The 12311-nt window shown below is 33.5% G+C and overlaps 2 protein-coding genes and 1 pseudogene across 7 annotated transcripts; 1 reads left to right on the top strand and 2 right to left on the bottom strand.

The window, feature by feature from the left end:
* Positions 1-307: 307 nt before the first annotated feature.
* LOC146949347 (uncharacterized) lies at positions 308-10658 on the bottom strand. 6 transcript variants are annotated; one of them, XM_085745392.1, is made up of 12 exons: positions 10228-10658; positions 7606-7701; positions 3587-3851; positions 3270-3500; positions 2944-3183; positions 2501-2863; positions 1442-1740; positions 1154-1324; positions 962-1066; positions 807-870; positions 623-718; positions 308-537 (listed from the first exon to the last, which is right to left on the bottom strand). In XM_085745392.1, exons 3-12 carry the CDS (start codon positions 3845-3847, stop codon positions 418-420), a joined length of 1950 nt encoding a protein of 649 aa, XP_085601518.1. In that variant the 5' UTR covers positions 3848-3851; positions 7606-7701; positions 10228-10658; the 3' UTR covers positions 308-417. The 6 variants fall into 6 exon arrangements, 5 of the variants coding, with proteins under 5 accessions (XP_085601518.1, XP_085601517.1, XP_085601516.1 ...); XM_085745391.1 differs by having other exon boundaries at positions 7606-7732; XM_085745390.1 differs by lacking the exon at positions 10228-10658 and adding an exon at positions 8412-8548 and having other exon boundaries at positions 7606-7732.
* Positions 3923-7305, bottom strand: LOC146949348 (uncharacterized; annotated as a pseudogene).
* LOC146949349 (beta-phenylalanine coenzyme A ligase-like) lies at positions 8005-9080 on the top strand. The gene has a single exon (XM_085745395.1). The coding sequence runs from the start codon at positions 8310-8312 to the stop codon at positions 8925-8927; it is 618 nt and encodes a 205-aa protein (XP_085601521.1). The 5' UTR covers positions 8005-8309; the 3' UTR covers positions 8928-9080.
* Positions 10659-12311: the final 1653 nt, after the last annotated feature.

Here is a 12311-nt window from a genome sequence, read left to right on the forward strand (position 1 = left end):
AAAAACAGGTTTTAAAATTATATACGATACCTGCTTTTACCCAAAAACAGGTATGAGAAAAACTATATAACACCTAGTTTAATATTAAACAGGTGTTGAAAATTGACATACAAACCAATTGAATGAATTAACGGGTGTTGCAAACTGTTAAAATTTGTTGGTGTTTACTTTTTAAATGTTGCTCACTTTGAAAAAACTAGATCAAACAACAAAATTCTCAATTATATATAACAAATTATACTATATATATATATATATATATATATATATATATATATATTGTATAAACAATGTAAATACAATAATATTAAAACGAAAAACTTATTCAAAAACCAACGTAAATACAAAATCCTATTCAAAAAAAGAGGAAAAAAAAAAGTACTTCAAAATTTCATATATAATTCCTTTCTTTGATTTCTAACATTTATCTTCATTTTGTTGTTGTTGCTCTTTAACTATTTGCAAAAAGAATTGAGCCCAATGTTTTCTCATATCATCCACGACATCTTTCTCATATGGTGATGGATCATCATATATCTACAATTTCAAACAAAAACATTAAACACGTGACATGATTTTCATTAATCAAACATATATAGTAAAATGTTTAAAATGTAATTACCTCATCTAGTCTTTGAAAAATACCTGTTTGAACAATGTCAAACATATTTTTCATAACATAATAACCACAAGCCCAATCATTGTCTTGTTGATGTGTCTACAAATGAATAAAAAGAACCATATAATAATCGATCAATATGCATGTTAACTATTACTATAGAATGTTTTTAAGACAATGCACTTACAGTGATAGGTATCAATCTAGGCTTTTTTCTACGACCTATCAAGGTATTGTATCCTCTCACAGCCCTTCAACAAAAATGTAAATATGTTCATTAGACACCTAATTCTAATAAACAATCAATTGCAATCTCAATGAAATAGTAAAAAGAAATTTTACCTTTCAAGCACGCCCTTAAAAGTCTCGTTTGGCAAACTCCCCAACGAACAAAACCAATAAATTTTATTATCATCTGGACAAATTACAAACAATTGCCAGTGTTTGCTGTAATTTCACAAGAATCAGATGCGCAAACAAACAAAAGAAGAATAAACTGGCAATTTGACAATGAAATTAGTGATATAAACTTACCCATTAACACGTGGTCCTAAGTAACATTTTTTTGGTTGATTAATCAACTTATTTTGTATGAATACTTGGATGGTATCAGAGTCACCAGGTTTGCTGTTAAATGTCTTTAATGGATCAAAGAAACCGAATTGCTCGTTAGAGCCCTTGGAGATACACAAGCGATGCAAATACCTAAATTATTTAAACAAATGTTAATTATAATGCATGCAATGCAAATACCTAAATTATTTAAACAAATGTTAATTATAATTCATATGTAGAAAATAAATTTATGAATAAAATACTTACGTGCACCACAAGGACAAGACGCGCATGGAAAGCCATTTGATACTAACCATAGCATTAAGGTCATCTATATCAACATAAGAGTATGGATTAATTTTGTCGTGATCCAATTCTATTTTCAAAGTTTCTTTCTTGTCTTTGATCATGTCTTCCTTGAAATTAGCGATCTTTTTTATGAAATCTTCTTCATTTGTCACAAACATCTCTGAACAACTATCCTCAGTGCTAGTATCCAATGTAACTCTTTGAGAAACAAAATTTTGTGCAGTATCACAATTGTTCGTCCCCATGGACAGCATCAACTGTAAAAGTGGGCGAAGAAATGAAAATAATAGTTCGTTGTCATAATAAATATATTAGCATGTGCACACAAGAATCAACGTTTATGTTCGAAGTAATTAAATCAACTAGTACATAAAAGATTGTAGAATTATGACTTGAAGTTATCTTCCTTATTAATCAAGCATATGATTGGACCAAAGAAAAAGTAATTGTAGACACCATTAAAAATCATGCAGCACTGTTTTGATTTTTGTTTTTTTTTTTTTGCTTAATGTATCAGAATTCATTTCTTTATGAGTTAATTATAGTTGTAGTAGTTTTCCTATAAAGTGGTTTGCATATGGAAGCAAACCTCAAATACATCAGTCTTATCGAAACTCCCTTTCTAACATCTTGAAGAGCATAGAAAGTCAACTTATAATTATCACAGAGGCTACTACAAACACAGTAAAGGGTCATCTTGAGGTAAACATATGTTAATGATTTTGAGACTTTTGCAATGCACTGCAAAACTTACCACTACTACTATCTAAGAAAAATCTTCATTGATTAATTTGGTTTTAAAACATGTAGTCCATGAAAACAATTGCAACTCGTTAAACTTTCTAAAGTGCTGTAGAAGTAAACCTTCAATGACTCGTCACAATTTTCTATGTTAAGAAATTATCGACAACGCACATAATCTACGAAACCAAAACTACAAAGCTAATAAAAATTACCCAAAAACATAATCAACAAACAAACAAAACCCATAATGAAAATTAGTTAATGAAAATGTACCTCCTTCATCCCGGTTAGTTGTTGTGAAAAATTCCTTTCAATTTCTCTTTGGAACTTTTCCATCTCCTCCTGTTGGACCTTTTTCATCTCCTTCAATTTGTTTTCAAACTCATTTTCAACCTTCTCTCGGATTTTATTTTCCATATTCTGCTCCATATGTTTCCTCACTGCCACCAGGTCATCCATAGAGATACGTTGTGAGGTGGATCTTGTAGATTTACCATAGTATTCCTTAAATCCCATGTACCAACCAGCAGTGCGTACACGACCCGGGCGCTCTTGTGTTCCAATGGCTTCAGTCAAGATATCCTCACGTCCTTGGGGAACATATGTACCCTGCGTGCTTTGTTCAACTAACTCCCCCTATAACATATATATACAGAATGTGAAGCAATGCATAAATTACAAAACAAGCACATTTAACAAAACAAATATTTACTTACAATCTTAGAAGCCACCATTTTTGTTTCCTCAGATGTATAATCACCTGATGGCTTCGTTCTGGCCTTCAGCCATACTTCGTATCGTGGTAGTGTGGGAAGATCAATCAAAGAGCCTTCTTCAAGCATTTGTTTCATCCTCTCTTCCATTAGGTTGGCTTTAAGCTTATCGTAACCACCACGGGACAGTATGTGAGGGTGGACATTTTTTGACGCATTTTTCTTGCCCCTTTCCCTTTTCTCCTATAAAAATAGAACGCAATAAAATAAAATTCAATAAAGAAAATCAAATTACCCAAGCCATAGAAAAATCTATTATTTCAACAAACCAAAAATTCCGTTGTAGTTCGACTCTTAACAAACTTATTCCACTGATCCTCAGAGATATATTTGTATTTAAGAATTGGCGTTGAGTTGCCATCTTTATCACCATTTCCAAATACATAAGTGTCGGTGAGGTCTGCCTTAAAATGCTTCCAACGATCCCCCATATGAACTAACCATTTCTTCTTAAATTTGTCATCATTTGGATTAGTAGGAGTAGGACAAGTGAACCTTTCCTGCAAAAAAGGGGAGGTGTTAGTAACTATGTATGGCTCTTAAGGTGAATAATAGCTGACAAAGAATTGTGTTAAAGAGTAATTACTGTAATATCTTGCCATAGCTTATCTTTCACTTCTTTGTGTACAGCTTTCCAATTCTCATTATTAATATCAACCTTGCTACGAGCAAGGTAAGACACGTAACTAATGAATTTCGCAGCATATTCACCTCTGGGCGCAAATGTAACTTCATCAAAATCAACCTCGAATCTCTTACCAGCTTCTAGGCTGGTAATGAAACGTGTCATGGTCGTGGCACCTCTAGTCCTTTTCTTTGGTGGAGAGGAGTCTGATGAATCAGTCATGATGCTTTTTTAGACAAAAATAATGTATCGGTTAGCTTCTCAATAAGGATAAAAAATAAACACAAACACAAATTAACAAAAATATAACAATAGATAAAAAAAATAAACAAGTATAAACCTATAAGATGTTTTTTTTTTGTTCTCATTTATTTTCCTCTAATATCCCTTCGTGATGATCATAACGAGTGGCATATACATCATCTACTTCATTATCATTAGTGAAAGAAGGTCTTTGTGTTGAAAAAGTAGTGTCATCTATATCTAGAGTTGAATCATCAATTTCATCACTCGGATGCATGCTTCTTCTTTGGAGGACCACTGACCACCTGTTGTTAGAGGGATCCTTGACATAAAATACTTGTCTTGCGTGTGCTGCCATAATGAAAGGTTCGTCCATGTAACCTACCTTATCAAGGTCCACCAATGTATATCCGAATTCATCAGTTTGCACACCATTGTTACTATTAACCCACTTACATTTAAAAACAGGCACTTTAAACTTGGAATAATCAAGCTCCCAAATCTCCTCAATGACACCAAAATAAGGTATGGATGCAAGAACGGGGTTTTTATCCTTTGAACTAGAGAAGTGCATTGCAGAAGCCATGATCATGACCCCACTGTTTTGCATGGTACTCTTATCATCCTGTGACTTGGTACAAAAGGAAATTTTATTTATATCGTACCTACTCCAACACAAGACATTATAGTTAGGATCATTTGCTAACCATTTTAATGTTTCAGAAGCTGTATCATCATTCAGAACCTTGGTTTTAAACCAGTCTATGAATGTCTTGTTATGTTCTTTCAACATTGATTTTTCGTTCATTCGAGGATATTTGGACTTGACAATGGTTTTATGTTCTGACAAGTATGGCTCAACCTCGGTTGTGTTATTCAATATATATAAATGTGCTTGAAACACTTGTGCATGAGCCATGTGTTTAACCTTTAGACGTGTACCCTTACCATCACACCTTTCCTCATGACGTGACTTAGGAAGCCCTACAGATTTTACATCTGACATATAGTCTGTACAACATTCAATTGCTTCTTCTGTGATGTACCTTTCGACAATAGATGCTTCCGGACGATATAGATTCTTTACATAACCTTTCAAGATCTTCATGTATCGTTCGAAAGGGTACATCCACCTTAAATAAACAGGACCGCACATTCTAATCTCTCTCACGAGATGGACTATTAAATGAACCATGATGTCAAAAAATGAGGGTGGAAAGAACATCTCTAACCGACACAAGATAAAAATAGACTCGTTTTCCAACTCATCTAATTTATTAGGGTCAATCACTTTACTACATATATCATTGAAGAATAAGCACAATCTAATTAGGGCATGTCGAACATTCTTTGGCAAGATTCCACGAATAGCCACTGGTAGTAGTTGTTGCATCAATACATGGTAATCATGAGATTTTAATCCAACTAGCTTGAGATCTTTCATTGACACAAGACTCTTAATATTTGACGAGTATCCCTGTGGCACCTTAACACCTTGTAGACACTCACAAAAACTTATTTTCTCTTCTTTAGACAATGTATGACATGCAGGTGGCAAATATATCTTGTTACCTCTTGTTTCTGGAGCTAACTGTTTTCTTATTTTCATTGCAACAAGATCTAAACGAGCATTCAAACCATCTTTCGTCTTGCCCTGAATGTTGAGAAGTGTTCCAATTACACTATCACACACATTTTTCTCCAAATGCATGACATCAATACAATGTCTTACATCAAGACTTGACCAATATGGAAGATCAAAGAACACTTACCTCTTCTTCCATATATTTTTTTCATTAGCATGCTTTTCTTTCTTTCCAAAACTAACATTTATGTCCTTCACCCGCTGATAGACTTCTTCCCCAGTTAAGGCCTTCGGAGCAACTTTGTTCTCTTTGGATCCATTAAAAGCCTTTTTCAACCGCCGGTATGGGTGATTACGTCTGAGAAATCTCCGGTGTCCAAGATAAACAGTCTTCCTTCCATGTTGCAATTGATGGTAGCATGTGTCTTTTTCACATATAGGACATGCTTTATGCCCCTTAACACTATAACCAGACAAGTTCCCATAAGCTGGAAAGTCATTGATTGTGCAAAATAACATGGCGCGCAATTTGAAATTTTCTTGTGAATACCCGTCGAATACATCAATGCCTTCCACCCATAACCTTTTTAAGTCTTCAATCAAGGGACTTAGATAAACATCTATGTCATTTCCCGGTTGTTTTGGTCCAGAAATCATCATTGATAACATAAGATATTTGCGCTTCATGCACAACCAAGGGGATAAATTGTAAATAACCAAGACAACAGGCCATGAACTATGGATACTACTTAAACTACCGTAAGGATTCATTCCATCTGTAGAAAGTCCAATCCTAAGGTTTCTTTTCTCATCGCCAAAATCTGGAAACAGAGAATCAAATTTTTTCCATTGCAAAGAATCAGCAGGATGACGAAGTTTTCCATCATCTTTTCTCTCTTCTGAATGCCATCTAATATTCTTTGCATCAGCTGCATTAGCAAACAATCGCTTAAACCTTGGAATGATTGGAAGATACCATAACACCTTGGCAGGAGGACCCTTTGTGCTAACATCAGAACCCTCATCATCTCCCTTCTTCTTATAACGTGATATCATACACTTGGGACACTTGTCTTTCTCTTCGTTATCTTTCCAGTACAATATGCAATCATTGGGGCATGCGTGTATTTTCTTATACTCAATACCCATCGGACATAATATCTTTTTTGCCAAATAGGTGCGGTTCGGTAATGTGTTTTCTTCTGGAAGCATCTCCTTCAACAACTCAAGCAATTCTGTAAAACTCTTATCAGTCCAACCATGTATCGCCTTTAAATTGAACAATCTCAACACGGCTGACAATCGTGTGAATTTTTTACAACCCGAATACAAAGGTTCTTTGCTGTCACTGTGCAGAGTATCATACACATGTGCTCTTTGAAAAGATTCTAGTCCAATATCACGAATCATTTCTTCTAGACGATCACCCATCTCTACATCAAGCTCCTTTTGTTGGGGGGGCTTTGGCGCATCTACCAATTCACCGTGCCATGTCCAAGTCGTATAATTTTGGCAAATCCCATAAACTCCTAGGTGTTCGCGTACGACCTCTGCTTCTAGAGGTGCAATATTGAAACACATAACGCAAGGACAATGAAATCTTCCATTACTGTTAGGAAGATTAGTTTCGGCAAATTTAAGAAACTCCGACACTCCATTTTTATACTCAATACTCACACGATTTTTTTGCATCCAACTACGATCCATAGTTAAGTTCTGATAAGAAAAAAAACACACACGCTAAACCTTGATATCCAAGTAGCTATATACTAATTTTTTTGATTCTTCCAAAAGTAACATTAAAAACACATTCTAGATTACTAGGTGTTCTTACTGAATGTAGTTCACCTTAAATGCAATGAGTGTCACTATTTGGTGAGATCCTATGAATTTTATTTAATTAACTAGGAAAAATAAGGGTTTTACAAGCTAGTATTGCTCATTAACAGATTATGTTTTCTAATTCATACGAAACAAACAAACAACATCAATAGTATATAGTTAAAAAAAATAATCTAACATTTAGTTTAATCAACTCAAACTCAAAATCATCCAACACAAAGAGCCCAACTTTAAATTATTTCAACCACAGCAAAAAACAAATAAAAATTCAAGTGAAGCTAAAATAAATATAATGTTACAGAAAACTTACAAGCTTGAGTTTCACGCTCTGGAGAAAATCTAGGATCGAAGATGTTCCGAATAGAAGAATAGAACGAAGAGAAGGAATCGAGTCACTTGTAGTAACCTTAAGTCGTGAACAGAGAAGTAAACTCTACCTGCACCATTCAAACAAAATTAATTAATCATAATAAACAAACACAATGCTTTAATCAACTACAAACAATTACTAAAGTAACCCATAAAAGTATAATAATATTAATGATAAAATTCATGTGCATGAGAAGATATTTATTTTATGGTTATTTTATATTAAATAGTAATACTTATTTTATACTTATTTTATAGTACACTTCAATTAAGAAGAGAGGAGAGAAGACAAACCTTCAAATATTCTATGGTTAATGAAAAGAATATTCATTTTTCAATTTATTTATCTTGGCCTATGTAGAGAACGTCAAGCATATATCTACTAGCTACTTTATTGCTATATATGTTTCACTCTAGATATACTATAGTTAAAAATGTCAAGCATATATCTACTAGCTACTTTATTGCTATATACGTCAAGCATACAACTGACATAGTTAACAATGTTAGCCCTAGTACTTTACGAAAAAAAAATCCTTGTATATACTATAGATGTTGTTTATGCTGCACACTTATTTTGCCACAGCCACACTACATTTGCATTGACAACTAGCTTAACACATCTATCAATTTTGCAGAAAAATAATGTCAGGAGAGGGAATTTGGTCATCCATTGAAGAAGAATCTAGCGAATCTCTGCCTCCATTTGATAACAGAAGTGGCTACAATCCAAGAACAGGAATTTACCATTCTCTTGTTATGCTTGAAACCAAACATGAAATCCCAACAAAGCCATATCTATACACTGCAACTCTTGTGCTATCACAGTTCCTGCAAGGAGATCTTGCTGATGCAAGAATTGCATTCATTGACTTAAGTAATAACTATAGTGTAACCTGCGGTGAGATTCGTCAATCAGTTTACTCCCATGCAACAGCTTTGTTCCATGGACTTGAGTTTAGAAAAGGTGATGTCCTGTTTTTATTGTCTCCAAACTCAATTCTGACCACTGCCAACCCTCTCAATACTAAGTCAGAAATTGCAAAACAAATACATGATTCAGGTGCTAAACTAGCTATCTCAGAACTAGAAGAGTTACACAAATTGGTCCCAACTGGAGTTCCTACAATTCTCACCACTGGGACATTTGATGGAAAGTTTTTCGAATGTGACCTGAAGGAAAGCAGAAAGAAGAGCACCACCAACCAATTCAACAGCCATGGATCGAAAGGAAAGGAAAGGAAGGATTTCAGTAATATGTGAAGTGAAGTTGACTCAAGGGAATTTGTTTGTGGTCGGTATGCAATAACAATGTCTTCTTATCTCTCAGAACAGCAATTGAGTTAAAGAGGACCACATATCTAAAGTGCCATCTATTTCTTATTCCTTTTGTTTACTATTTTATTTTTTTTAGTGGTTTTTGTGTTCACTATTTGATACAATTATACTCCTCACTGCCTATGAAGCCCATGTATCAACACAGGTGCGGATACAATACGATACAAGTAAGTGGATACGTGTATTTTTTTAAATTTAAGATACGATGCGGTTAAGATATTTTGACAAAATTTTTAGACTAACACATATACAAGTATGTGGATACGTGTATTTTATAAAATTTAAGATACGATACGGTTAAGATTTGTTGACAAAATTTTTAGACTAACACTCATATGAGTGGAAAATACTTGAAGAGTTAATAGAAGGCTGCTATGATTCACAAGAGTTTCCACATGTTCATGTGGAGTAATCAGACACTGCTGCTATACTTTACTCTTTAGGGACTACAGGAGTAAGCTAAGATGTAGTTTTGACACAAGCAAATATCATAACCATAATAAAACTACTCTGTTGGTCTGCTGATGTATCTACAGCACAAGACGATGTTTTCCTCGCCTTCATTCCAATGTTTCATGTCTATGGACTGATGTTCTTTGGATTTGGGTTGTTGTGTGTTGGTGTTACGACATTTTCGATGCAAAAATATTATTTTCAAGCCATGCTTGTCGCTACCGAGAAGCACAAAGTTAATAACATACCAACAATGATCCACTCATTGGTGAAACAATATGCTAGCAAAGATGGTTGTGATTTGTCTAGCCTACGAAGGGTTGGCTCAGGTTCTGCACCTTTGAGTAAGGGACTTCATACACACAAACCATGATGATTGTTTATATTCATGTGCTTTGTTATGCATATGTTTTCAATGCATAAATATGATGTAGTTGAACAATCATTAAAACACCATTGATTACAAAATCAGGTCACGTTAACATAATGACCAAAAAAAATTGTTATCACTATTGATTCACAAACATAATATTTATTCACCCAATAGTTGAACAATCATTATAACACTATTGATTCACTCAATCATTCAAACTAGTATCAATTTTAAAATTATAACCAGATGGAAAAAAAATCAACAATTTAACAGCTATGGTCAAATGGGTCAGCAATAATTGAATGAAATTCATCAAATATATTCAAATTTTCATGCTTCTGAACCAAATAACAAATACATCTAAAACAAATCAGTAATCACAAGGGAAAAAGATAGTACCTTGAAGTAAACCCGAAAACTCAGAGGTGAAAAAGAAGACAATTTCAATTGAAATCAGACCCTTTTTAAACTAGTAATTGAACAATGAGAGGGAGGTTTTACTAATATGAAGGTTTGGGTGAGGTTGGATCAATGGGTAATCGAACCAGTAATCGGTGAGGTTGGATGAATAGGATGATTTGGAGTAAATCAGACCCTTTTGAGAACCGATTAAGTAACTGGAGAGTAGAAGAGTTTGATTGAACAATGGACGTAAGGTATGATTAATCTGGTTTTATTGAGTAGCAGAGTTTGATTGAGGGTACTATGAAGAAAAGATTGAATCTGATTTTATGAGTGGACTTAAGGTAGTGATCGTATATACATAGGGAAAAGCTTATTTTGTTTCTTTGTTTTTTTGTTTTTTTTTTGTTAGAGGGGAATTGTTTTTGTTTCTTTTTAGTACGATGGTTTTTTTTTTTTTTTTGAGGGGAATTGTTTTGTTTCTTTTTTAGTAAGATGGGAAAGTTTAAGTGGGTCCAGATTGTGAAAAAAAGATTATTTTGTTTGTTTTTTAAAAAAACATATGGTGAAAAGATATGATACCCTTTTTTCTTAAAATCAGGTTTGCAATAATATTTAGGAGTATTAATAGCTAAGTTGGTTTAATCTAAAGATTGAAAAGTTGGAGGTCATGGGTTCGAATCTTGGCAATGAAATAAAAACATTAACATAACAATTAATATATTAATATTTCAAACCTTTTTTTCTTCTTAAAATCAGTTATAAAATAATATTTACAAGTTTGCCACCTTGTTTTTATTTCATGTTTGACCCCATTTATTCTTAAAATTAGGTTTTGAAACTTATTCACTGAAACAAAATTTACAATATATTTACAAAACTGCCACCTTATTTATATTTCACACCTTTTCTTAATAAAATAGGTATAATACAAATAATTCTTATGTCACTTTTGCACTAGTGTTTCACTCGTTTTTTGACCCTTTTTCTTTCACAAAAAAGGGCATAAAGTGGCCTAGCCTTATTGAATCGAAGCATATAATAGTTCCTAGGAAATCTAACTAGCATATCTACGACTTACATGATTAATTTTTGAGTTTTCAAAAACAGCCGAAGTGGGGGTTAAGTGAATTTCCTTGTTAATTTACAGATTTCACTCGTTTTAACCCTTTTTTTAATTTAAATATTAATAACGTGGCCTAGCCTTATTGAATCGAAGCATGTAATAGTTCCTAGGAAATCTACCAACCATATCTACGACTTCCATGGTTTATTTTAAATTTTTCAAAAACGGCCAAAATGGGGGTTTAGTGAATTTCCTTGTTAATTTAGGGATTTTACTCGTTTTTGACCCTTTTTCATTCACTAAAAAGGGCATAAAGTGGCCTAGCCTTATTGAATCGAAGCATGTAATAGTTCCTAACAAATCTAACAAGCATATCTACGACTTCCATGGTTGATTATACTTTTCAAAATTGACCGAAATGGGGGTTAATTGAATTTCCTTGTTAATTTACGGATTTTACTCTTTTTGACCCTTTTTCTTTCACTAAAAAGGGCATAACGTGGCCTAGCCTTATTGAATCGAAGCATGTAATAGTTCCTAGGAAATTTAACAAGAATATCTACGACTTCCATGTTTTATTTTCAAATTTTCAAAAACGGCCAAAATGGGGGTTAAGTGAATTTCCTTGTTAATTTACGGATTTCACTTGTTTTTGACCCTTTTTCTTTGACAAAAATGGGCATAACGTGGCCTAGCCTTATTGAATTGAAGCATGTAATAGTTCCAAGGAAATCAAACTAGAATATCTACGACTTCTATGGATTATTTTAGAATTTTAATAAACGGCCAAAATGAGGGTTAAGTGAATTTCCTTGTTAATTTACGTATTTTACTCGTTTTTGACCCTTTTTCATTCACTAATAAGGGCATAAAGTGGCCTAGCCTTATTGAATCGAAGCATGTAATAGTTCCTAGGAAATCTAACAAGCATATCTACGACTTCCATGGTTTATTTTAAAATTTTCAAAAACGGCCAAAATGGGGGTTAAGTGAATTTCCTTGTTAATTTACGGAT

Source organism: Medicago sativa, chromosome 2 (assembly GCF_051527215.1).
Source record: "Medicago sativa cultivar Bolivia chromosome 2, Bolivia_mono, whole genome shotgun sequence".
NCBI classification, from domain to species: Eukaryota; Viridiplantae; Streptophyta; class Magnoliopsida; order Fabales; family Fabaceae; genus Medicago; species Medicago sativa.

What these genes read in the sequence shown, in the direction of transcription:
- LOC146949347 (XM_085745392.1), bottom strand. Translation starts at nt 3,847, where the DNA reads ATGACTGATTCATCAGACTCCTCTCCACCAAAGAAAAGGACTAGAGGT. An exon ending in GTCTTGTCCTTGTGGTGCAC is followed by an intron (nt 1,325 to 1,441) that starts GTAAGTATTTTA and finishes TAAATAATTTAG; the next exon opens with GTATTTGCATCGCTTGTGTA. An exon ending in TTAGGACCACGTGTTAATGG is followed by an intron (nt 1,067 to 1,153) that starts GTAAGTTTATAT and finishes GTGAAATTACAG; the next exon opens with CAAACACTGGCAATTGTTTG.
- LOC146949349 (XM_085745395.1), top strand. Translation starts at nt 8,310, where the DNA reads ATGTCAGGAGAGGGAATTTGGTCATCCATTGAAGAAGAATCTAGCGAA.